This window comes from Hyla sarda, chromosome 7 (assembly GCF_029499605.1).
Source record: "Hyla sarda isolate aHylSar1 chromosome 7, aHylSar1.hap1, whole genome shotgun sequence".
NCBI classification, from domain to species: domain Eukaryota; kingdom Metazoa; phylum Chordata; class Amphibia; order Anura; family Hylidae; genus Hyla; species Hyla sarda.
Genome location: NC_079195.1, coordinates 125,910,669 through 125,937,826, shown reverse-complemented (window position 1 = coordinate 125,937,826; position 27,158 = coordinate 125,910,669). Strand labels below are relative to the sequence as shown.

Genomic DNA, 27,158 nt, shown 5'->3' with positions numbered 1-27,158 from the left:
GTTTTTTTTAATAGAAATTATATATATATATATATATATATATATATATATATAAAAATACTAATACTGCACTTTTTTTTATCCTTCATGATGCAGTTTTTGTTGACTGCCAGCCCAATAGTGTGTATGAGTACATGCAGTTTTCTCATTACATGCCATGTGAGTCTTTGATCATATTAACGTAGGATTCCTATTAAAGAATGTGTGGGAGACATGCCAGGAAACTGACCCCAAACTGACCCCAAAAAATACCAATTAAGGGAGGAACAAAAAAAAAAATAAAAAAAAATAAAAAAAAAATATATATATATATATATATAAATAAATCATTGTAGGTATGGTAGTTTGACCAGCTAACATATTGAGGCAGCATTTTTATTTTACTTAATGTCGTAAATCTATTTCAGCTGGATCACCTGTGGCGTATAAATCTATTCTAGTAGCTTAAAGGGGTACTCCGGTGGAAAAACATTTTTAAATCAACTGGTGCTAGAAAGTTAAACAGATTTGTAAATTACTTCCATTTTAAAAATCCTAATCCTTCCAGTACTTATCAGCTGCTGTATACTACAGAGAAAGTTCTTTTCTTTTTAAATGTATTTTCTGTCTGATCACAGTGCTCTCTGCTGACACCTCTGTCCAGAGCAGGAGAGGTTTTCTATGGGGATTGGCTCCTTGTCAGTTTCTAAGTCGTTAACATTTCTGTTCAGCCAGGTTTTTTTCTTTTTGTTGGTAAGCTGTGTAACAATCACTATGGTAATCATTGCCTGGGGAATCTATAGTTAAAACTGCAGTCATTGGGGGTATGTATGAAGGATTCTTAAACAGTTTTTTTTCCTGTGATTTGTTGCAATTTTCTTTATATGTTACTTTTTGCGACAATCAGTTGCGCCAAATGGTTTAGGACATTATCACTGATTTGACAGTGTAAGTTGTGATTTCAGTTGACATCATGCCTTGGTGTGAAATTTGTCAATTGTGAATTTTTTGTTTTGGTGCAATTTTGGGCACAATCATGGTCGTTAAAGGGGTACTCCGGTGCTTAAACATCTTAACCCCTATCCAAAGGATAGGGGATAAGATGCCTGATCGCGGGAGTCCCGCCGGTGGGGACCCCTGGGATCATGCACACAGCACCCCGTTTGTAATAAGTGCCCGGAGCGTGTTCGCTCCGGGACTGATTAGCGGCGACCGCAGGGCCGGCGGCGTGTTACTTCATGCCTCCGCCCCGTGTGACGTCACGCTCCGCCCCTCAATGCAAGCAGACGGGAGGGGGCGTGATAGCTATCACGCCCCCTCCCGTAGGCTTGCATTGAGGGGCGGAGTGTGACATCACACGGGGGCGGAGGCGTGACGTCACACGCCGCCTGCCCTGCAGTCGACCATAACAGACCCGGAGCGAACACGCTTCGGGGACTGATTACAAACGGGGTGCCGCGTACATGATCCCGCGGGTCCCCATCGGCAGGACTCCTGCGATCAGGCATCTTATCCCCTATCCTTTGGATAGGGGATAAGATGTTGAAGCACCGGAGTACCCCTTTAATTCTCAAACTTACACCAAGAAAAAAAATGACAAAGTAGCTACAACAATAGAAGGTAGAACATTCAAACCCTGACCAACCAAAGTGTGTTACAAATGGTTGTTTGCATTAAAATATTTTGTTTCCTCCAACAAATGATAATGTAGCAGTTATATATTATAATTTTTTTTTCTTTTTTATATCCTTTAGGAATGTCACATAACTGATTTTTTTAATATAAATTTTTATACATACAAATAAGGACCTAGCTGTGTAAGGGTATGTTCACACGAGCGGATTTTTCGAATATTTCGCTGCGGATCCGCTGGTGAAGGCCCACTTTATGCTGGCTTTACATGTGCCTGGCAATATGCCGCTACGAGCAGACACACTGCGGTGTGCGAGTCGCAGTTGTGAGAGTATGCCGCGCACATCGCTGCAGTGTGTCTGCTTGTCACGGCGTATTGCCACTACGAGCAGGCACATGTGAAGACAGCATAGAGCGGCCCTTCACCAGCAGATCCACAGAGTAAAATACGCTGTAAATCCGCTCATGTGAATGTACCCTAAGGCTAAGTTTCTACTTGTTTTTTTTTTCCTGCCAGTTTTTGAGCCAAAATCAGAAGTGGATCCATAAGGGAGAAGTGTAAGCAGGAGATTTATCAAAACCTGTGTAGAGGAAGAGTGGTGCAGTTACCCATAACAACCAATCAGATCACTTCTTTCCATTCTCAGAGGCCTCTTTAACCCCTTAAGGACACAGGGCGTATACATACGCCCCCGTTTCCAAGTCTTTATGGACACAGGGCAAATGGATACGCCCTGCGCATTTCCGGCCCCCGCCGCTAGCTGGAGCCGGTGCCGGATGCCTGCTGAAATCGTTCAACCCGCTCCGCCCCTCTTCCGGAGGACGTGAGCGGGTGGGGGAAGAAGACCCCGGGAGCTGGGGACCCCGATCCCCGGCTTCAATGTTGGGTTCGGGGCCCCAGGAGCAGCGGCGGAGGCAAGGGACTGACCTGTGTCCCGGAGCAGCAGTAGGAGGTGAGTGACAGCCTCCTGCTGTTGCTTAGCAACAGCTCCCAGCAGGCAAAAAGGGCATGCTGGGAGCTGTAGTTATGCAACAGCAGGAGGCAGACCACCACAACTCCCAGCATTCCCTTATGGGCATGCTGGGACTTATAGTTTTGCAACAGGCACATTTTTTCTATGGAAAAGTGTACCTTTAGCTGTTGTATAACTACAACTCCCAGCTTGCACAAACAGCTAAAGTGCATGCTGGAAGTTGTAGTGGTACATCTGCTGGTTGCATAACTACAACTCCCAGCATGCCCGTTGGCTGTCGGTGACTGCTGAGAGTTGTAGTTTTGCAACAGCTGGAGGCACACTGGTTGTGAAACTCAGAGTTAAGTAGCAAACCAGTGTGTCTCCAGCTGTTGCATAAATACAATCCCCAGCCAAAGTAGTATGCCTCCAGCTGTTGCATAACTACAAGTTCCAGCATGTCCTTCCGCTGTCCGTACATGCTGGGGGTTGTAGCTTTTGCAACAGCTGAAGGCCCACGGTTTGCAAAACACTGAGTTTACCAAACTCTGTTTCACAACCAGTGTGCCTCCAGCTGTTGCAAAACTACAACTCCCAGCATGTACTGATAGACCGTACATGCTGGGAGTTGTAGTTTTGCAACAGCTGGAGGTATTCCCCCCCCCCCCCCCCAATGTGAATGTACAGGGTACACTCGCATGGGCGGAGGTTTACAGTAAGTATCCAGCTGCAAGTTTGAGCTGCAGCAAATTTTCTGCCGCAGCTCAAACTGCCAGCGAGAAACTACTGTGAACCCCCGCCCGTGCGACTGTACCCTAAAAACACTACACTACCACACAATAAAAGAAAAAGTAAAAAACACTACATATACACATACCCCTACACAGCCCCCCTCCCCAATAAAAATGAAAAACGTCTGGTACGCCAAAACGGAGCCTCCAGTATTGCCAGATAGCCACTGACTGACCAGGCATGCTGGGAGTTTTACAACAGCTGGAGGCACCCTGTTTGGGAATCACTGGCGTAGAATACTCCTATGTCCACCCCTATGCAAATCCCTAATTTAGGCCTCAAATGCGAATGGCGCTCTAACTTTGGAGCCCTGTCGTATTTCAAGGCAACAGTTTAGGGTCACATTTGGGGTATCGCCGTACTCGGGAGAAATTGTGTTACAAATTTTGGGGGGTATTTTCTGCTATTACCCTTTTTAAAAATGTAACATTTTTGGGAAACCAAGCATTTTAGGTAAAAAAAAATGTTTTACATGTACAAAAGTCGTCTGTGGGGTATTAAGGTTCACTTCACCCCTTGTTATGTTCCCCGAGGGGTCTAGTTTCCAAAATGGTATGCCATGTGTTTTTTTTTTTTGTTTTTTTTGCTGTTCTGGCACCATAGGGGCTTCCTAAAGGTGACATGCCACCCAAAAACCATTTGTCTCTCCTTCCCTTCTGAGCCCTCTACTGCGCCCGCCGAACACTTTACATGGACATATGAGGTATGTCCTTACTTGAGAGAAATTGGGTTTCAAATAAAAGTAAAAATTTTCTCCTTTTAACCCCTTGCAAAAAATTCAAAAATTGGGTCTACAAGAACATGCGAGTGTAAAAAATGAAGATTTTGAATCTTCTCCTTCACTTTGCTGCTATTCCTGCGAAACACCTAAAGGGTTAAAACACTGTCATTTTGAATATTTTGGGGGCTGCAGTTTTTATAATGGGGTCTTTTATGGGGTATTTCTATTATGAAGACCCTTCAAATCCACTTCAAAACTGAACTGGTCACTGAAAAATAGTGAGTTTGAAAATTTTGTGAAAAATTTGAAAATTGCTGCTGAACTTTGAAACCCTCTGGTGTCTTCCAAAAGTAAAAACTCATAAATTTTATGATGCAAACATAAAGTAGACATATTGTATATGTGAACAAAAAAAAATTTATTTTGAATATCCATTTTCCTTACAAGCAGAGAGCTTCAAAGTTGGAAAAATGCAAAAATTTCATTTTTTTGATCAAATTTGGGAATTTTTCACCAAGAAAGGATGCAAGTTACCACAAAATATTACCACCATGTTAAAGTAGAATATGTCACAAAAAAAACATTCTCTGAATCAGAATGATAAGTAAAAGCATTCCAGAGCTATTAATGTTTAAAGTGACAGTGGTCAGATGTTCAAAAAATGCTCTGGTCCTTAAGGTGAAAAAGGGCTCAGTTCTTAAGGGGTTAAAAATGAAAGAAGCTATCTGATTGGTTGCTATGGGTAACTGCATTACTTTTCCTCTACACAGGTTTTGATAAATCTCCCCATAATTCCTTCCTTTATATGTCCTATTCCTTTTGAATAAACTTCTGGCTTTTGCCAGTATTCCAAAAACTGCCAGAAAAACCAAGTGGAAACTTAGCCTAAGATTTACCTTTTTGTGAACCTGGCAAAATTCTAAGGTCAGATTTAACATTTTTCAGCTGCTGTCACACGGCCAAAAAATTTTGCCTGGAATTCTGGGGCAGGAGTCCGTGCCTGTTGTACAAACTGCACCTTACAAACTTGTGTGCAACAATTGATAATTTTGGTGCAACTATGCTCCATTTGGCACAAAAAAAAAATATATAAAACCACACATTGCAACACCATTATTGATACATACCCCCCATTGCCCCCTAGCTTTTTCAACTGAGGTAAAAAAAAAAGATAGTTGGCAGCACAGGACAACATTAACCCCTTAAGGACTCAGCCCTTTTTTGCAATTCTGACCACTGTCACTTTATGCATTAATAACTCTGGGATGCTTCTACAGATTAATCTGATTCCGAGAGAGTTTTTTCCGTGACATATTCTACTTTAACATAGCGGTACATTTTTGTTGTTACTTGCATCCTTTCTTGGTGAAAAATCACCAAATTTCATAAAGATTTAGAAAATGGATATTCCAAATACATTGTATATTGATTCACAAATACAATATGTCTACTTTATGTTGGCATCAGTGTTGTAGTTTTGAAACTCCTAGAAGCTGGCGATCTTCACTGCAGCATCTGACACCGCAGCCGCACCACTTACCTGCTGCGGTCCTGGTCCCCGCATGACTGCTGTTCCAGCCGCATCAACGGCCCCCGCACCTGGCCGCCATCGCTGCCACCTCGCTCTTATTCCTTAGGATGATTTGCACGGGATGCCTGCTGAATGATTTCAGCAGGTATCCTGGTCCGGTCCCCGTCCAGTGAGAGGCAAGGACCGGAAATGCTCAGGGCGTACGCTCTGAGTCCTTAAAGATCGGGGATGCACCCTGCGTCCCCAAGAGGTTAAGGCCATGTTCACAAGGTGTATTTTTTGTGGAATGTCTGCTCTGAAAATATCTGGTGGACATTTTGCAGACAGTGGCCCATATTTATCATTGTCTTTAGACTGTTCTTTTGTGTCCAAAAAAGGAGCAAGCAGAGTTTTTTGCCCCTTTTTGTTTACACTTTTCTGCTGATTTTGAGTTGCAATCCACTGATTTTGGTAATACACATGATATGTAAGGGCTTTATCAACTGCGCCTTTTTGTGAAAAGGAGCAAAAGAGGCGCAAAGCCACTGAAAAGTCTCTCTCTCAAACTACACCAGCCCAGACATGGTGTAGCTTTTTGGTGTATGTGAAGAGTGAAATTTCAGAAAATGTGACCTGCACAAAATGTATCAAATGCTCTTTGGCCATTTAATAAATTTGGTGCTCCTACACATTACAGCACACAAAAAAGGTGTAAAAAAAAAATACTTCACTTACACCTACAATGATAAATGTGAGCCAGTGGGCGCAGGCCGACTGATTGGAAATGCGCTGTCTCCATAAACAGCAATACATTCCGCAGAAAGAATTATCAGGCAGATGTTTCCACCTCGGAAACTCCCACTGAAAAATACTCTCAGGGTGCATTCACACGGGCGTATTTGTCAGCGGATCCGCAGCTGCAGATCCGCTGACAAAGGCCCCTAAAGTGCTGCCCTCTTCGTGCCTGCTAATAGCGGCAATCAGCCGCTACCGTCAGACACACTGCGATGTGCGAGTTACTCCGCAATGTACTCGCACACACCGCTCTCTGTGTAGCTCAGGCTGAGGGAGCCGGGGGAGCGGCCGCGATGTGCGGATACACTGCGACTCGCACATCGCAGTGTGTCTGCTGGTAGTGGCGGATCTCCGCTATTAGCAGGCACAAAGAAGGCAGCACTTTAGGGGCCTTTGTCAGCGGATCCGCAGCTGCGGATCTGCTGACAAATACGCCCGTGTGAATGCACCCTGAGAGTACTCATATGCTGGTCTTAGGTAAACTGTAGCCTCTCTGAGGCTGCCTGTACAGCAGTTGCAGTAATCTACACCACCTCCGAGCTGACAAGCTTTTAGTGCAATTTAAGCCAGCTTCCAAATATGCTTGTTGTTTGTGCAAAAAGGTGCATCTAGGTGCAGCCTTCAGGAATCTTCCACAAAGTCTTGTATATGCTGAAGATTTTAGCCACTTTAAGGTAATTCTAATTACAGGGGTTACCCACCAAGTTCTTTTTATTTTTCCATTCTGCCCAGGCTGCAGAGAGAATAACAAACTAACTAATCTTCCACCTCTCCCCCCTGTGTGCTGATATTGGTCTCCCGTCTTCTGGGCCCTGGTCTTCTGCATTCCGGAGCCTGACATGTCAGACTGCGCAAAGCTTATCAATGGCTACAACGATGTCCCACTTCGGCTGGTGATATGCTGTGCATAGTGTCATGGAAAGGGCCCAGGCCCAGCCTCCTGCTTGGTGCTCAGGCCCGTTACATGACACTTCCACTTAATGGAAATGAAGAAAGCAAACTCCAGCTCAGTACAGGTGAATTCGGCTTTATTCACATCAACGAGGCAACAGGTACCGAGAGGAAGTGATACGTTTCGGCCAGGTGCTGGCCTTAGTACGCGTCACTTCCTCTCTGTACCTGTTGCCTCGTTGATGTGAATAAAACCGAATTCACCTGTACTGAGCTGGAGTTTGCTTTCTTCATTTCCATTGTTCTGGGTGAGGTCCACACCCTCTCCTTGCTTGGGATCCAGACCAGGGATAGAGCCGGAAACTTTCTCTACTTTTTCACTTCCACTTAATGTTTCACTGCCTGAAACAGGGCATTACCGCAGCTGGCAATAAGCTCAGCATTGAAAATTGATTTAAAGTTTTTTTTTTTTTTTTTTTGCAGCCTGGGCAAAATGGAAAAATGAAAAAAGAGAAAAAAATCAGCGGCTGGTTAACTCCTTAACCCTTTAAGGGCCTAGCCATTTTACACCTTAGGACCCGGCCATTTTTTGCACATCTGACCACTGTCATTTTAAACATTGATAACTCTGGAATACTTTTTAGTTATCATTCTAATTCTGAGATAGTTTTTTCGTGACATATTCTACTTTAACATAGTGGTAACATTTTTTGGTAACTTGCATCCTTTCTTGGTGAAAAATCCCCAAATTTGATGAAAAATTAGAAAATTTTCCATTTTTCTAACTTTGAAGCTCTCTGCTTGTAAGGAAAAAGGATATTCCCAAAAAAAAATTTTTATTCACATATACAATATGTCTACTTTATGTTTGCATCATAAAATTGACAAGTTTTTACTTTTGGAAGACACCAGAGGGCTTCACAATTCAGCAGCAATTTTCCAATTTTTCACAAAATTTCCAAAATCACAATTTTTCAGGGACCAGTTCAGGTTTGAAGTGGATTTGAAGGGTCTTCATCTTAGAAATTCCCCACAAATGACCCCATTATAAAAACTGCACCACCCAAAGTATTCAAAATGACATTCAGTCAGCATTTTAACCCTTTAGGTGTTTCACAGGAATAGCAGCAAAGTGAAGGAGAAAATTCACAATCTTCATTTTTTACACTCGCATGATCTTGTAGACCATATTTTTGAATTTTTACAAGGGGTAAAAGGAGAAAATGTATATGTATATTTGTAGCCCAATTTCTCTCGAGTAAGCACATACCTCATATGTCTATGTAAAGTGTTCTGCGAGCGCAGTAGAGGGCTCAGAAGCGAAGGAGCGACAAGGGGATTTTGGAGAGTACGTTTTTCTGAAATGGTTTTTGGGGGGCATGTTGCATTTAGGAAGCCCCTATGGTGCCAGAACAGGAAAAAAAAAACACATGGCGTACCATTTTGGAAAATAGACCCCTTGAGGAACGTAACAAGGAATAAAGTGAGCCTTAATACCCCACAGGTGTTTCACGACTTTGCATATGTAAAAAAAAATTCACTAAAATGTGTTTCCCCCCAAATTTCAAATTTTTTCAAGGGATAATAGCAGAAAATACCCCGCATTTTTGTAACCCCATCTCTTCTGAGTATAAATACAAGGAGAAAACAAAAAATTAATAAATGTAAAGCATAACAGGTAAAACTAATATTGAAGCATGACATCCTGCCGCCTGTTCAAACCATGCAGTACACGTTTATATAATTTATCTAATACTCCTATCTTTTGAGAATTTTTTTTCAAAAAAAAATCCTGCCCCTAACAAGCAACCTAACCCTCTCAATGTCCATTAACTAGTAGAAAAATCACCTGTATGTTTTCTAACACAGTGTGAGGACACATCTGATATATGTAGAATTTAAGTGCAGAATATAAGAAAAAACATTTCTGATCAGGGTTTTCAGAGAGCTTGTAATAAAAGTCGTATATGAAATCAGTGGCATTGCAATGACCTGTAACGTTCTACATTAGAAGTGGTAGTAGGGGAAATAACTTTGCAGCAAATGCATCAGTTGTGTCCACATCGATGTGATCTTGGGCGTCTGAGCCAAGTGGAATGAGTCCATGGTTTGGTACTAAATAAGGATGGAGAGATAATCGGGTCCAAAGATAGGGCTCTTTTAGCCAAACACTTGAATCCCCCGCCATGGCCTCACTATACTTAAAAGGATGGTTTGGGTTTATGGGACGGCATTACTGTTTGTTTCGCATGAAAAATGTGCATATTAGTACATGGAGATTGTGATATTTAAACAAGTCTGAATTTATTTCTTACACTAGGGATCAATATGGGCTCTAAGTTGTCAGTAGATGAGTCAGTGCAAGTTGTCATCGTGGGTGGAGGATTCGCTGGCATAGCAGCGGCCAACCAGCTAAAGTCCTCTGGAATTCCTTTTGTTTTGGTGGATATCAGAGATGCCTTCCATCACAATGTGGCTGCCCTCCGTGCTTCTGTAGAAAGTGGTAAGGCCTGTCAAATCATAATAATGACAATAATGTCAAAGAAATAACATGTTAAAATGAACTGCTTTTGTTTCTGTATATAAACAGTGCTTTGTGCCACTTTAGAAATGTTTGGTAGGTCACTGGCATTTTTTTTTTTTTTTTGTCAAAATGCAGCATACTCCAGATATGGTGTTTCTTCAGGCCTTTTTTTTTTCCAGAACACGAAAATGTCAGGTCCCACAAAGAACCTTTTTTATTTTTGTATCCTGTGTCAAAGTGTTTTCCCCTCTTTATAGATGGGTTCATATCGAGTATTTTGATCAGTAGGGGGAAGAAAGATAGTAGGGAGGAATCACGAAACTATAGGCCAGTAAGTCTGACATCAATAGTGGGGAAACGAATGGAAACCCTACTAAAGGATAGGATTGTGGAACATCTAAAATCCCATGGATTGCAAGATAAAAAACATGGGTTTACTTTAGGGAGATCATGTTAATTGTCCCTTATTGTTGAGTGGATTAGGCAGTGGCTGAGTGAAAGACAGAGGGTGGTAGTCAATGGAGTATATTCAGAGCAAGGTCTTGTTACCAGTGGGGTACCTAAGGGATCTGTACTGGGACCAATTTTGTTTAATATCTTCATTAGTGATATTGCAAAAGGTCTCGATGGTAAGGTATGTCTTTTTGCTGATGACACAAAGATATGTAACAGGGTTGATTTTCGTGGAGGGTTACGCCAAATGGAAAGGGAAACTAGAAGAATGGTCAGAACTCTGGCAACTGAAATTGAATGTGGATAAGTTCAAGATAATGCACCTGGAGCATAAAAACCCTCGGGCAGAATATAGAATATTTGACACAGTCCAGACCTCAGTATCTCAGGAAAGGGATTTAGGAGTAATTATTTCAGAAGACTCAGGGATGTGGAATTCAAATCGCCTGACACCCGGGACATGCAGTTCCGGGCGCCGGGCAGGTGAATTTTTCCGGCCCTTAGCCCTGCTTCGGGCAAGCAGGGCCGGACCTGACAAGCACTGTGGCGCTCTGCAGTATATATGGAGAGGGCCCCCGACTCATGCCCGCTCCATACTCTGCAGCCCCCCCCCCCCCCCCCCCCGTAGCGTGATCGTAGGGGGGGCGATCCACTAAAGAGGTAGCCGGAGGGCTTACCTCTGTTCCCTGTTGTCCCGCAGCTCTGTCATTGATAGAACCTGGCTGGACTAGGCTCTATCAATGTATCACAGAGCACACAGACAATGGAGTTAAATAGAACTCGATTCATCTGTATGATTCCCCCTATAAGTCTAATAAAGTGTTAAAAAAAAAGTTTTAATAAAAGTTTTTAAAAGACACATTAACCCCTCCCCTTCCATTTTAAAAGTTCAAATCACCCCCTTTTCCTATATAAAAACTTATTTGGTATCACTTCATGTTGCAATTGTACGACCTATTAAAATATAACATTATGTATCCCGTACAGTAAATGTAAAAAAATACCAAACCACAGAATTGCAATTTTTATAATATCCCCCCCCCAAAAAAAAGTTAAGTCAGATCAATACCAAAATGGTACCGATACAAAAAACTGATTATGGCGCAAAAAATTAGCCATCATACAGCCTGGTATGCGAAAAAAAAAAATGGCAATTAAAAACATTCAAAAAAGTTCAGATTTTTTTTTTTTTTTTTTTTTTAAATAAGTAAAACATAACGTAAACTATACAAATCTGGTATTGCTGTAATCAGGCCAGCCTAAAGTATGAAACTAACATGTTTGCTCAACCAGAAGGTAAATGGCATAGAAAAGAAAACCACCAAATTTGCTAAATTATCTTTTACTATTTAAACTATATATATATATATATATATATATATATATATATATATATATATATTACCGTATTTATCGGCGTATAACACGCACTTTTTAGGCAATAATTTTTAGCTTAAAGTCTACCTGCGTGTTATACGCAGATAAGCCGCTGCAGTTCAATGATTTAAAGCGGGCACTTTAAATCAATGAACTGCAGCGGCTTTGCAGGTGCAGAGACCTGTTGTTGCTGCCGGCTTCTCTGCCCCTGCCTGTCCTGGGGTCTAGAGCCCTGCTGCCGGCCCTTCTCTCCCCCTGGCTATCAGTGCCGCTGCCCGCTCTCTACCCCTGGCTATCAGTGCCGCTGCCCCATTGCCGGCGCCGATAGCCAGGGGGAGAGAAGCGGCGCCGGCAATGGGGCCACGCCGTGCAGTGCATAGCAACGACGCAGGGGACGCACACCGGAGGCCTGAAGCAGCGCGGACCCGACCCCGGCAACAGGTGATTATACAACCGGGGATGGGGGAGGCAACGGGGCAGCGGTGCCGGCAATGGGTGCCGCTGCCCCTTCTCTCCCCCTGGCTATCGGCGCCGCTGCCCCATTGCTGGCGCTGCTTCTCTCCCCCTGTCTATCGGCGCCGGCAATGGGGCAGCGGCACCGATAGTCAGGGGGAGAGAACGGGCAGCGGCGCAGATAGCCAGCGGGAGAGAAGCGGCGGCAGCAGCGCTCTAGACCCCAGGAAAGGCAGGGAGAGAGAAGTGGGCAGCGACGGCCTCTCTCCCCCTGCCTTTCCTGGGGGTGTATCGGGGTATACACATGCGCGCACACACACGCACCCTCATTTTACCAAGGATATTTGTGTAAAAAAACTTTTTTTACCCAAATATCCTTGGTAAAATGAGGGTGCTTGTTATAGGCCGGTGTGTGGTATACTCCGATAAATACGGTGTGTGTGTGTGTGTGTATATATAATATTACATTTTTTTTGGTTCAGAGAATATGTTATTTAAAATTAAAAAGTATCATTATAGTAGGTAGTTATGGCTATTATAGGGCGAGGAGAAAAAAATTTGAGCGTAAAAGCGAAAATTGGCCTGGACAAGTGGATCGTTATGAGGGATATATAGATTTTGCTCCATTTTAGTCCCGTGGACAAGTAGTTTTTAATTAAATTTCCACACCCCTGAGACTTAAAGGGGTACTCCACTGGCACCAGTTAAATCAACTGGTGCCAGAAAGTAAAACAGATTTGTAAATTACTTCTATTAAATAGCCTTCCTGCAGAAGTGGTTGTTGCAAATACCATGAAGAAGTTTAAGCATGCATGGGATAATCATAAGGCTATCCTTCATATAAGATAGGGCTAGGGACTACTGATAGTATTCAGATTATTGGGCAGACTAGATGGGCCAGATTGTTCTTATCTCTCGACACATTCTATGTTTCTATATTTTTTGTGTGTGTGTGTGTGTAAACCACGTCAGATTAGTTGAAACAGTGGTAAATCACACATTTTCAAAATAATTGTGCCTTGTTTGCACCATGTGTGCAAATTTTTTTTAATGGAGTGTGGCCTAAAAAAAAAAAAAGGTGGGGCTTAAATTGTGCCAAATTTTCACTAGTATGCACCAGACAACACCTTGCGTCAACTATACCATGTAAAAGGGTGTGTAGTCTATAGTAGACAGTGGTAAAATGTGCCAGATTATCAAACACTGAAACACTTAAATTCTGGCATTATCTTAGACTAGTCTAAGTTAAAGCTAGCAAGTTTTTTTTTTTTTTTTTGTTAGGTCTCCTCCCCCAATATTTTTAGCCAAAACTAACAGTGGGTCTAAAACACAGAAAAAGGTGATAATATTTCCAATACAGTTTTTCTCTGTTTTGGTTCATTGCTGGTTTTGGCTAAAAATACTGAGCAAAACACAATATGTAAACCCAGCTTGACATGGGGTATTTAAATGTTATATTCAAAAATACAATAAATGAGCTTGCATATACGACCTAAACTCCAGTCAATGAGGACTGGAGGTTGGACATTTTTATCAAATGTATGTACTTTAAAGGGGTTATCAACCATAAGTTTATTTTAGTACGTACCTGGCAGGCAGTATTGGGCATGCTTAGGAAGGATCTGCACTTGTCTTGGGGCTAAATGGCTATGTTGTGAGATTACCATAATACTGTGGCTAGAGGTTTGTGAACTGTTATTTCCTGTTTGACTTTTTTTTTTGACTACAAATCCCACAATTCCATCTTCCTCCCTCCCACACATCAGCTACCCCACCCTTTGAAACATAAATGAGCTGCATTCATTCAAAAGACCTGTGGTTTTCAATCAGGGTACCTACAGCTGTTCCATTAGTTGCAGATTGATCTCTCTCCCATCATCAGCTGACTAGTGAGTCAGGTCTCAGCCGCATTGCAACCTGGGAAAAATCTGAGACATTCTGTATGCTGATAAAAATAAATATTGGGGTGAAAATTACATAAGAATTGTGAGAAAACCATCACACAGAGGTGCAGACACTATATTATGAACAGCACTAACTATAGAGTCCCTGCAGCATAGTCAAATAGAAAAAAAAATCCTGGAATACCCCTTTAAAGCATTACTATCATTTGAAAAGACTTTTGACATGTTGCCTGGGCATGTATAAAGTTTTTAGCACGCAGAGACCTGCTGTGAGCACTAGGTAAGTTGGGGATGTTTGTGGCATCAGGCTTCACTCCCCAGCTGTCAATCATAACCACCAATTTTGTTATATAAGTCTATGCAGCGAAAAGGTCTAATCTGACATGTGGCCGGGGAGTCTAGTGTGATGCCATGCACTTGCCAGGCATATAACTAGAGATTGCAGTGGGTTTCAGGACTGAGACCAGGTGCGATCAAAACTTTTGACACATCTGGGCAACATGGTATTTTACAGAAGTTTTGCTGACTGTGTAGGAGCTTGTGGCTCTTAAGTCAAACACAAGGCACTGTGTTAGTACTATATGTGTGAATTTAAGTGTAAATCTTGTACTTGTCATACAGGTTTTGCAAGAAAAACTTTCATCTCTTATAAAGATTCATACCAAGGCAACTTTAAACAAGGACGAGTGGTGGGAATAAACCTGCAAAACAACATTGTTGTGCTAGAAAACAATGAGGTAAATATTGTGTTAATCAATACTTGACATAAGTTCACACAGTGGAATATTTGTGGAATGTGCAACTGGAAAGCACTGATGAAAATTCTGCAAGTTGCAGGCAGAACATCCTCGTGCTAGGACTGCTTGGAAATGCGCTGTCTCCATAGACGGCAATGCATTTTTGACTGTATTCTGTCAATTATTTCGGAGGAGGCTGGAATCTGAATTTCCACAGTAGCTGCTTCTACTGCGGAAATTCTGTTGAAAGCAATGGGTCTCTGCTGCAATGGAGATTCTAGCGGAATTTTTCTCCGTATTTCACTCCACTTGGAAACTCTGTTGTGTGAACATGGCCAAAGACAAAAGGATGATTTTTGGAATAGCAGTAACTCTGTTACATGAGGTGATCAAGACAACTTTAAAAGGATATTACTCTGGTAACACAACTTGTTGGCTGGTAGATGTCTCAACTGCAAAGACAAAAACAAACAAAAAAAAGATATAACCCTGTCAAAATTGTCTATGGTGAATTTTTAAGCTATGTTGTAAGGACTGATCTGAGGACTGGATATTCCTAGAAGATAAGTAGGTCCATGTCATCATCTTCAGAGAGGAGTAAGTGTGGCAAGCCAAAGGTATGATGGGAATTGAAGGCAGCATGAGGGGAACTATATTACAGGGAAGAGGTAATCAAGCAGACAATTCGTAGATGACACGCACCTCATAGGTAGAGTGCTTGAGATGTTTAGCTATATTATGGGAACAGATTTGGTTGGTTTTAATATTTGGGTGCCTGTGATGTCTATGATGTATAGTTATGGTATTTGCAAAATTGTTAGACAGGATGTGACCACATTATTGGTTAGTATAAAAGATCTGTCGCCAGACTATGCTGTCCTATTTACGGAAGGACAACCTGATAATAGACAGGTCCACTCTGCTTTTAGCTTAAATTGCATAAAAATATTTTTACTTGGAGACCATGAGATCATTTTATTAAAAGACAATACAGTGCTTCTGTATTGTAGTGCTAGTCTTCCCTGCCTTATGCAGATCTCCCAGCTGTCCAGCAGGACAGTCACTATGCACCACCCACCCTACTCTGCCTGGCGCCTAACCCTGCAGACTATCTCACCCAGCACTGTAAGCCCAGAACATAGTGGTAAAGCCCAGCTATATATCACCTCATCCCCACTGTCACTGACTCTGCAAGTCTCAAATCTGCCCTCTGGGTGAGCTTTGGCTATAGTGTGCGCATGTGTGGGTCTTTTAGGGTATGATCTTTTGCTCAGTAACTAGTGGCATTCGCCTGGTTTCTCACTTTTACATCCTGTCCCCCTGTATTTTGGGCATTGAGGGGTTGTGTAATACAAGGATGGCTTGAGTCCACCAGAACTATATCTAGTCATGCAAAGAGACTTTCCATTGTGGCTTATGATGAAGAAGGAGTCCTAAGCAGAAGAGCATTCTCTTCGATCTCCAAACTCCTTAATAGGAATATTACATTTTTAATCTGTCCTAAAAACATTGAAACAAAGTTCACTTAAAATGTTTTGTCATATGTAAACTTTGCCTTCCTTTTCTTTGAATTCAGTTGCTGAACTATAAATAGAATATAAAGTTGTAAGCATTTAATCTTATTATTGGGTAATGTATCATATCTAATGTGTGAAAAGTCATATGCTTTGTACAGATAATGGCCAATTATTCTGCATATCACATTTTTTTTCTGGCAATTTCTTTTTTATACAGGAGATACATTTTTCCCATCTCATCATTGCAACTGGAAGTGATGGTCCTTTCCCTGGAAAATTCAATACATTTGCCACGAGGGAAATGGCCATTCAGATTTATGAGGATCTTGTAAAGCAGGTGAGCTAAAAAAAAGAACTGGTCAAGTTGTGGCCGGCATGCCACGGAAAAACAAGCTGTTCAGATCCATTATGTGGTCAGGTGGTAGAATGCCAGGCAACATAACCAGTAAATCATCTCCCTTCAACCATCGCAGAATTACGAAAGATATATCAGAAGGTAACATTTGTGAAGTTTGTTTTCAATGCTGAAAATGTAAGAACCAACAACAAAGAAGCGCTTTGCTGTCCGTAAACACAATGCTCCCTCTTTCTTGACCTGGATCAGCAATGTATTACAGAAAGAGCCCACTAGTTTCAATGAGCACCATGTGATGCTGCTTTTCCCCTGTAATGGCATTGTGAAGCAAACAAACCCTTACTGTTCAATTGTTAATATATATCCCAGCAGCAGCATAATCTATGATCAAATATACAACAAAAAAGGATTTCAAAATGTCCACAAGCCCAATTTTACACTAATTGTGTAACCCCCAGATTTCACTGTCAAAAAAGACCAAGGCATCTAGGCAGTTAAATTGTGGGTGCTGCTCCTGTCTAACCTCATATTGACCCCCCCCCCCCCCCTCAGACACACACAAAGCAATTGCATGGTTCCTACCCTGCCGATCCTATCTTAGCCCTGTCTATACACAGAGGAGCGTTTCTCACTATATTGCGGTAGATATCCACTCTTCACAGGCGATCTGCAGACTTTATTAGAGATTACAGTTACATCCACTGGTATCTTCTTTGATTGAAGTTGTTCGCTTTCCCTTTTCTTACAAAGGGTCCAACTAGCTCCTCTTTGATAAGACCAGGCCACACCAGTACCCCCACTTCTACCTTGCTGGTGTCTGATGTGGAGCCCTGTGCCTGTTACGGATGCAGCCATGGGTCCATCTGTCTGGACTGTCAAAAGTCACTTTAATCTCGTCAGTTCATAAAACCTTTGAAAAATCTGTCTTCAGATATTTCTTGACCTAGTGGTGGTCAGGTTTCAGCCTTCCTTACCTTCGCCATGTCTCTGAACACTAAGGGGGAGATGTATCATTGCATTTAGACCATTTTTCACGTCTACAAATGTTGCGCAATTGCGCTTTTTTTGCATAGAGCTGCGTTTTTTTTGGTGGACAGTTTTCTAAAGTTGTCACCAGTTTGGTCTACCGTACACCACCTAATCCAGTGGACTGGTATTTATCAATTGCGCAAAAAAAAAGTAGATGTTTTTTTTTTTTTGCGCAATTGCGCTTTTTTGCAAGTAAAGTAGTCTAAACCTAAGAGTGCTAGCAAGGACTCGTAGAAAATGGCAGACGGTGGAAGATGCAGGTGGGGGATGCAGGAGCTGTCTCTCAGCACTGCAGTACTACAACTACTCCCATCATGGGACAGAATCTATCCCATAATGGGAGTAGTTGTAGTACCGGAGCGCTGAGAGACGCACATCCCCTGTCTGCGGGACTCTATTGTGACTGTTAGGACTACTACTCCCATCATGGACAGACTCTGTCCATGATGGGAGTTGTAGTCCTGGGGCTGAAGGACAGATCGCAGCAGGTCATTCTCCAGAGACCCGCTGCGATCTGCATTTATTAACTTAAAAAGCCGGCGGTACATGCGGCTCCACTGCGCTGCCGCCGGCTCCCGTATGCAGATGTCACGATTCATAATCCCCGCCTCCGGGAGAGGGGAGCTCTGATTGGTGGAAAGCTATTCACCACTATACACCAATCAGAGCTCCTGTCTTCTGGTGGGGATTATGAATTGTGACAGGTCTATACAGGGGAGCGAGTGGAGCCGCTTCTACAGTATATAATTGTTATGTGTACTGTACCCCCCCCCCCCCCAGACTAATACTGACCCCTTCTATAGTGAGCGCTGGGACCACTGTGTGATTGACGGGTCCCCAGCGCTAGTGTCCGGCCCCACTGACCTTTATATGTTATAAATCTTTATGATACACACTGCCCGTCCTCCTCTTCATTCTTCTGATACCGGAGACGTGCGGCTTCTGCTTTCACTATAGTCAGAGCGCCCCCTGCCGTTGTCTGACCCCAGCCCCGTGCAGTGTGGAGGCAGGGAGGGGGCGCTCTGTCTATAGACTATGATACAGAAGCCGCGCGTCTCCGGGATCAGAAGAATGAAGAGGAGGACGGGCAGTGTGTATCCTAAAGATTTACAACATGTAAAGGTCAGTGGGGCCGGACACTTGCGCTGGGGACCTGTCAATCACACAGCGGTCCCAGCGCTCACTATAGAAGGGGTCAGTATTAGTCTGGGGGGGGGGGGTACAGTACACATAACAATTATATACTGTAGAAGCGGCTCCACTCGCTCCCCTGTATAGACCTGTCACAATTCATAATCCCCACCAGAAGACAGGAGCTCTGATTGGTGTATACTGGTGAATAGCTTTCCACCAATCAGAGCTCCAGTCTCCCAGCGGCGGGGATTATGAATTGCGACATCTGTATACAGGAGGCGGCGGGGAGTGCAGTGTTGCCGTTGGCTTTTTAAGTTAATAAATGCAGATCGCAGCGGGTCTCTGGAGAATGACCTGCTGCGATCTGTCCTTCAGCCCGAGGACTACAACTCCCATCATGGACAGAGTCTGTCCATGATGGGAGTAGTAGTCCTAACAGTCACAATACAGTTTCGCAGCTGGGGGATGTGTAAGAGCCATCCCTCAGCACTGCGGTACTACAACTACTCCCATCATGGGACACAAAATTTCCCATGATGGGAGTAGTAGTCCAACGGCAGACTGACGGATCTCAGGGGTCTCACTCTTGAGACCCCTTGCAACTTCTCCGCCCCTGCCCCCTAGTGATGACATCATTAGGGGGCGGAGCTTCACAGTCCAGGCCTGAAGCCAGGGTGGTAAGTATGGCTCTGTTCTCATTATGCGTTTTGCATAATGGGAACAGAGCCTTTTTGGCAGTGTGTTCCCAAACAGGGAGACTCCAACTGTTGTTTACCTACAGCCCCCATGATGGGAGTTGTAGTTTAGCAACAATTGGAGGCTCCCTCTTAAGGAACACACTGAATTATGTGCGCTCTCCCCAGGGGAGAGCGCCAAAAATGTATTGACCCATTTTTCGTGTTTTTAGTTTCTTGTCATTTCAGATAAGTGAATGCAGAGGACTACCTGAGATTCGGTGGAGTGTGACGATGACTAGCATTTTTTTAATGTCAATAAAAGGGTTAACAAGGGCTGTGGGGGAGTGTTTTTTTTAAATACATTTTTTATTTCATGTGTTGTGTTTTTTATAATTGAAATTTCAGGTTTAGTAGTGGAAGCTGTCTTGTAGACGGAATCTATTACTAAGCTGGGCTTAGCGTTAGCCCCGAAAACAGCTAGCGCTAACCCCCAATTATTACCCGGTACTCACCGCCACAGGGGTGCCGGGAAGAGCCGGTACCAACAGGCCTGGAGCATCAAAAATAGCACTCCTGGGCCTAGGCGTTAACAGGCTGGCATTATTTAGGCTGGGGAGGGCCAGTAACAATGGTCCTCGTCCATCCTGGTAATGTCAGGCTGTTGCTGATTGGTTGGTGTCTGATTGACACTGAAAATATGGGGAACCCTATGTGTTGTTTTTTTTTGTAATAAAAAAAAGTGTGTGGTTCCCCATATTTTCAGTGTCAGTCAGATACCAACCAATCAGCAACAGCCTGACGTTACCAGGATGGACGAGGACCATTGTTACTGGCTCTCCCCAACCTAAATAACCCCAGCCAGGAGCGCTATTTTTGACAATCCAGGCCTGTTGATACTGGCTCTTCCTGGCAACCCTGTGGCGGTGGGTAACGCGGTAATAATTGGGGGTTAGCGCTAGCTGTTTTTGTGGCTAACGCTAAGCCCGGCATTGAAAAAAAAATGTATTTAAAAAAAAAAAAAAAAATCCCCACACAGCCCTCATTAAACCTTTTATTGACATTAAAAAAAAGCTGGTCATCATCGCAATACACTGAATCTGATGTAGTCCTCCCCATTCACGTATCTGAAATGAGAAAAAAAAAAGGTTAGGACATCATTTGCGATCTCACCTGGGGAGTGCGCCCATACTGCAGTGTGTAACAGGGAGCCTCCAATTGTTCTTGTCTGCTTACTGTATCCTGTATATACAGTCATCTATAGATGGCTGTATATAAAGGTGAGCGCACAAAGATTTAACTCAGAACTGCAATGTGGGTTAACTCTTTCCTTGCTGGGCTCCTGTATAGTATACATGGATACACTATGCCCCCTGTATACTATACAGCGGGCGGAGGTAAGTAGTGATGCTCTGCACCCTGTATATGTATATGCTACACATCACTCCTTACCTCCTTACACTCCGTGGGGCGGGCGCTCTGCATCCGACCCATGGAGTAGTACCTGCAGTGAAAAAAATGCACACAAGGTACAAAAATGTTTGTTTCCGCACACCAGCAAAAATGCAAGAAAAAACACAAGGGGGGAGATTAATCAAAACCTATGTAGAGGAAGAGCGGTGCAGTTGCCCATAGCAACCTATCAGATTGCTCCTTTCATTTTTGTAAAGAAGCAATCTGATTGGTTGCCATGGGCAACTGCACTACTCTTCCTCTGTACAGTTTTTGATAAATCTCCCCCAAGAAAAATTACCAAAATGCAGGAAAAGCTGGGACCGTTTTTCAGGCGTTTTTGCTGGTGGACAAAAAAAACCTCAGAGGAATCCTGAAAAACAATAGAACAAAAGCCCAGCGTCCAGGATACACCACTATTCCTGTGAGGTGTAGAACAGGTCTACAAATAGAACTTTGTGGAGATTTAGACCATTGCACGAAATTTATCATGGGGCTTGCACAAGTTTGATAAATTTGGAGAAATTGCTCCAAATTTAGACCAACCAAAATGATCTACAAAAAACGTCTACCAATAACAACATTGATACATCTCCCCCTAAATACCTTGTACTTCCAGTAACTCCAGGTAGGTTGTAGTTCTGGAGGATTATAGTACTAGAGGGTAATGGATTCCTTGTTGCTTTACATTTTATTATTCTCAAATCTTTGCCAGTTAATTTGCATCTTATTTTTCTCTACAAATTTCTTGCAACCCTATTGACTATTTGATTGTTCAGTTAAGTGCAGGATTCTTCTGAAAGACTTTAGTTTTTTAAAGGGGTACTCTGGTGAATATTTTTTATTTTTTATTTTTTTTAAATCAGCTGATGCCAGAAAGTTAAAACAGATTTGTAAATTACAAAAAAAAATCTTAATACTTCCAGTACTTATCAGGTGCTGTATGCTCCAGAGAAAGTTTATTTTCTTTTTGAATTTCTTTTGTCTTACCACAGTGCTCTCTGCTGACACCACTGTCCATGTCAGGAACTGTCCAGAGTAGGAGCAAATCCCCATAGCAAACCTCTCCTGCTCTGGACAGTTCCTGACATGGACAGAGGTGTCAGCATAGAGCACTGTGGTCAGACAAAAAATAAATTCAAAAAGAAAAGAACTTCCTCTGAAGCATACAGCAGTTGATAAGTTCTGGAAGGGTTACAATTTCCAAATAGAAGTAATTTATAAATCTGTTTAACTTTCTGCCACCATGTTTTTCACCAGAGTACCCTTTTAACTTTGACTTTCAGGGTCAAATCTTTTTTTGTCCATTTTGCCTGACAAAAGGAAGCTATATAATTATTATGCACACCTTAATATGGGATGCTCATCTCCTTATATAGGGTGTGACCTTCCTTGTTACTTAAATACACATCACCTGATATACTTAAATCCAATAAGCATTCAAGTTTATACATCTTGAAGTTGGAAAATATGCATAACAACGTTATAGTTAAGATATTCACTTTTCTAATAATTATACAGATAGGGGGAGATTTATCAAAGCCTGTGCAGAGGAAAAGTGGAGCAGTTGCCCATAGTAACCAATCAGATCGCTTCTTTAACTTTCAAAAAGACCTCTGAAAAATAAAATCTTGAATCTGATTGGTTTTTATGGGCAACTGCCCCACTTTTCCTCTGCATAAGTTTTGATAAATCTCCCCCATAGTGAATCAAGGCCCCCTTGTTCCACTAATAGTAGTTATTCCTCCCACCTTGTGCCCCCACATTATTAGGGGAATAAAAATTAAAAAAAATCCACTCTTTTCCCCACTCCTATGACTCAATGATACTCAATACAATGATATCACACTTCGTGCATCCATAAGTGAAAGTCCTTTCCCCAGCTCTGAAGTGATGAAACACAGAGCTGTTGGCTCTCTCTTCTATTGTACTTCCTTACTGTGTATGCTTCTTAACCCCTTAAGGACCGAGGGTTTTTCAGTTTTTACATTTTCGTTTTTCCTCCTTGCCTTTAAAAAATCATAACTCTTTCAATTTTGCACCTAAAAATCCATATGATGGCTTATTTTTTGTGCCACCAATTCTACTTTGTAATGACGTCAGTCATTTTGCCCAAAAATCTACGGTAAAACGGAAAAAAAAATCATTGGGAGACAAAATTTAAAAAAACGCTGTTTTTGTAACTTTTGGAGGCTTCCGTTTCTACGTAGTACATTTTTCGGTAAAAGTGACACCTTATCTTCTGTAGGTCCATACGATTAAAATGATATCCTACTTATATAGGTTTGATTTTGTCGGACTTCTGGAAAAAATCATAACTTCATGCCGGAAAATTAATACGTTTTAAAATTGTCATCTTCTGACCCCTATAACTTTATTGTTCCGCGTATGGGGTGGTGTGAGGGCTCATTTTTTGCGCCGTGATCTGAAGTTTTTAGAGGTATCATTTTTGCATTGATAGGACTTATTGATAATTTTTCATGATATAAAAAGTGACCAAAAATGCACTATTTTGGACTTTGGAATTTTTTTGCGCGTACGCCATTGACCGTGCGGTTTAATTAACAATATATTTTTTTATTAATTCGGACATTTACGCATGCGGCGATACCATATGTTTTTTTTTATTTACACTGTTTTTTTTATGGGAAAGGGGGGGGTGATTCAAACTTCAAATAGGGGTTAAATGATCTTTATAAAAAAAAAATTCACTTTTTTTTTTTTTTGCAGTGTTTTAGCTCCCATAGGGACCTATAACACTGCACACACTGATCTATTACATTGATCACTGGTTTCTCATAGGAAACCAGTGATCGATGATTCTGCCGCTTGACTGCTCATGCCTGGATCTCAGGCACTGAGCAGTCATTCGGCGATCGGACAGAGAGGAGGCAGGTAGGGACCCTCCAGCTGTCCTGTAAGCTGTTCGGGATGCCGCGATTTCTCCGCGGCTATCCCAAACAGCTCCCTGAGCTAACCGGCATGCTTTCACTTTAGATGCGGCATTCAACTTTGAACTCTGCGTCTAAAGGGTTAATAGTGCGCGGCACCACGATCAATGCAACCCTTTTAGCCACGGGTCCCGGCCGTTGTTAGAGGCCGGGCCCGACCCGATGTGGCCCCGCGTTATAGATCGGGAGCGGACTCATTGACGCACCGGTACGTCATGGGTCCTTAAGGGGTTAAAGGAAATATCCAGTGCTGAAAAACTTATCCCCTCTCCTAAGCATAGGGGATAAGTTTCAGATCGCAGGGGGGGGCTTTGACTGCTGGGGCCCTCCGATCTCCTGTAGGGGGCCCAGGCAGCCCTCGCGAAGGGGGCGTGTTGACCACCGCACAAAGCAACGGCCGACATGCCCCCTCAATACAACTCTATGGCAAAACTGGAGCGCTGCCTTTGGCAATCTCCGGCTCTGCCATAGCGCTGTATTTAGTGGGCTTGTCGGATGCCGCTTCATGCGGTGGTAGACACCAGCTATCTGGCCAGCAAGCCAGAGCCCCGTACAGGAGATCGCTGGGGGCCCCAGTGGTCAGACCCTTTGGATAGGGGATACGTTTTTCAGCACTGGACTACTCCTTTAACCCCTTAAGGACCGGGGTTTTTTCCGTTTTTGCATTTTCGTTTTTTCCTCCTTACCTTTAAAAAATCGTAACTCTTTCAATTTTGCACCTAAAAATCCATATGATGGCTTATTTTTTGTGCCACCAATTCTACTTTGTAATGACATCAGTCATTTTGCCCAAAAATCTATGGCGAAATGAAAAAAAAATCATTGTGAGACAAAATTTTTACTTTTGGGGGCTTCCGTTTCTACGCAGTACATTTTTCGGTAAAAATTCTGTAGGTCCATATGATTAAAATTATACCCTACTTATATAAGTTTGATTTTGTTGTACTTCTGGAAAAAATCATAACTACATGCAGGAAAATTAATACGTTTAAAATTGTCATCTTCTGACCCCTATAACTTTTTTATTTTTCCGCGTATGGGGTGGTATGAGGGCTAATTTTTTGCGCCGTGATCTGAAGTTTTTAGTGGTACCATTTTTGCATTGATAGGACTTATTGATCATTTTTTCATGATATAAAAAGTGACCAAAAATGCACTATTTTGGACTTTGGAATTTTTTTGCGCGTACGCCATTGACCGTGCGGTTTAATTAACAATATATTTTTATAATTCGGACATTTCTGCACTCGGTGATACCATATATGTTTATTTTTATTTACACTTTTTATTATGGGAAAAGGGGGGTGATTCAAACTTTTATTAGGGGAGGGGTTAAATGATCTTTATTCACTTTTTTTTTTCACTTTTTTTGCTGTGTTTTAGCTTCCATAGGGACCTATAACACTGCACAAACTGATCTTTTACATTGATCACTGGTTTCTCATAGGAAACCAGTGATTGATGATTCTGCTGCTTGACTGCTCATACCTGGATCTCAGGCACTGAGCAGTCATTCGGCGATCGGACAGCGAGGAGGCAGGTAGGGGCCCTCCCGCTGTCCTGTAAGCTGTTCGGGATGCCGCGATTTCTCCGCGGCTATCCCGAACAGCTCCCTGAGCTAACCGGCATGCTTTCACTTTAGACGCGGCATTCAACTTTGAACTCCGCGTCTAAAGGGTTAATAGTGCGCGGCACCACGATCAATGCAGCCCTTTTAGCCACGGGTCCCGGCCATTGTGGCCGCGCGATATAGATCGGGAGCGGACTCATGATGTACCGGTACGTCATGGGTCCTTAAGGGGTTAAAGGAAATATCCAGTGCTGAAAAACTTATCCCTGTTTTGTTAGCTGTTTGGGATGCCGCGATTTCGCCGCGGCTATCCCGAACAGCTCCCTGAGCTAACCGGCATGCTTTCACTTTCACTTTAGATGCGGCGTTCAACTTTGAACGCAGCGTCTAAAGGGTTAATAGCGTGCAGCACCGCCGGGCCCGACCCGCTATGATGCGGGGCCACGCCGTGGCCCCGCGTTATAGATCGGGAGCGGACTCATGACGTAACGTAATGTCATTGGTCCTTAACAGGTTAAGGACACACATACACACACAGCTGAAAGCGAAGCTCGCCTGGGGATCCATTGCACACACAAAAAATATAACAGAACTTTGAGAATGATTTGTTCCATTTGTAAAGGTGTTCCATATACAGCAGAGGAAAATATGATCAGTTTTACTATTCATAGGCATGTGCTTGAGTAAAATGAACAGTTTTAGTGCAGTCTATAACCTACTGATATTACTTCCAAACTCCAAATAAAAATTGTCATTTTGTGTATTTGTAGAAAATAACAATTGGTCAAAATAACACTTTTTTTTTTTATTGTATTCAGACCTTAAACAATGAAAAGAAAAAAAAATATATATTACCTTTTCAACATTAAAATACTATGGTTTAACATCGGATGAGTTCAAGTCAATATTAATGGAATAACCCTGATTTTTTTTTTATTTTTTTATCACCACTTTTTTTTTTTTTATCACCACTTTCATGCGTCTTGACATGCTAAACACCAGTCTGTCACATAGTTACCTTATAGCACTCCTGGTATAAAAATGCAAGTGGCTTGACTCCATCTCCCTCCTGATAAAATGCCAGAGGTTTTCAATGGAGTTCAGGTCTGGAGACTGGGCTGGCCATGAGAGAGTCTTCATCTGTTGGTCCTCCATCTACACATTGACCTGTGTGGCATGGGAAATTGTCCTGCTGGAAAAAAAACTATTCTCAGAGTTGAGGAAACATTGTCAGAGCAGAAGAAAGATGTTCTTCCTAGATAGCCTTGTACTTTGCTTGATTTGATGCGTCCTTCACAAAGACAAACTCCAGCCTAAAGCATCTCCAGATCTCCACCATATTTCACAGTGCGTGAGAGACTCTATGGCTTGTAGACCTCTGCAGCTCTCCGTCTGACCATTCAGTGAGGATCATGATGATCTTAGAATGCTTCAGCTGGGCATCAGGAGGATTTATCTTTTTGAAGGATGTCTGAATCATGCCATGTACAAGGTTACCCTAAAAGAACATGTTTCCTTCTGCTTTGACAGTGTTCCTCAATGTTTTTTTTTTTGTTCCAAATGGACAGTGCTCCATGCCACACAGCTAGGTCAATCAAGGTCTGGATGGAGGACTATCAGATCAAGACTCTGTCGTGGCCAACCTAACCTCCAGAGCAATCTTCAGATCTCTGGAATTTGATAAAGAAGATGGATGGATACAATCCTTTAACCCCTTAAGGACTGAGCGATTTCACGTTTTTGCATTTTTCCTCC

General features: G+C 42.6%; 1 protein-coding gene across 4 annotated transcripts in view; it reads left to right on the top strand.

Moving 5' to 3' along the window:
• AIFM2 (apoptosis inducing factor mitochondria associated 2) overlaps positions 1 to 27,158 on the top strand; it is a 152,887-nt gene that overhangs the window by 103,141 nt on the left and 22,588 nt on the right. For all 4 annotated transcript variants that reach the window (XM_056530698.1, XM_056530697.1, XM_056530696.1 and 1 more), the window contains exons 2-4: positions 9,594 to 9,776; positions 14,606 to 14,721; positions 16,456 to 16,575. In XM_056530698.1, coding sequence (XP_056386673.1) covers positions 9,602 to 9,776; positions 14,606 to 14,721; positions 16,456 to 16,575 — 411 coding nt within the window. In that variant the 5' untranslated portion in view covers positions 9,594 to 9,601. The remainder of the gene's footprint in view (positions 1 to 9,593; positions 9,777 to 14,605; positions 14,722 to 16,455; positions 16,576 to 27,158) is intronic.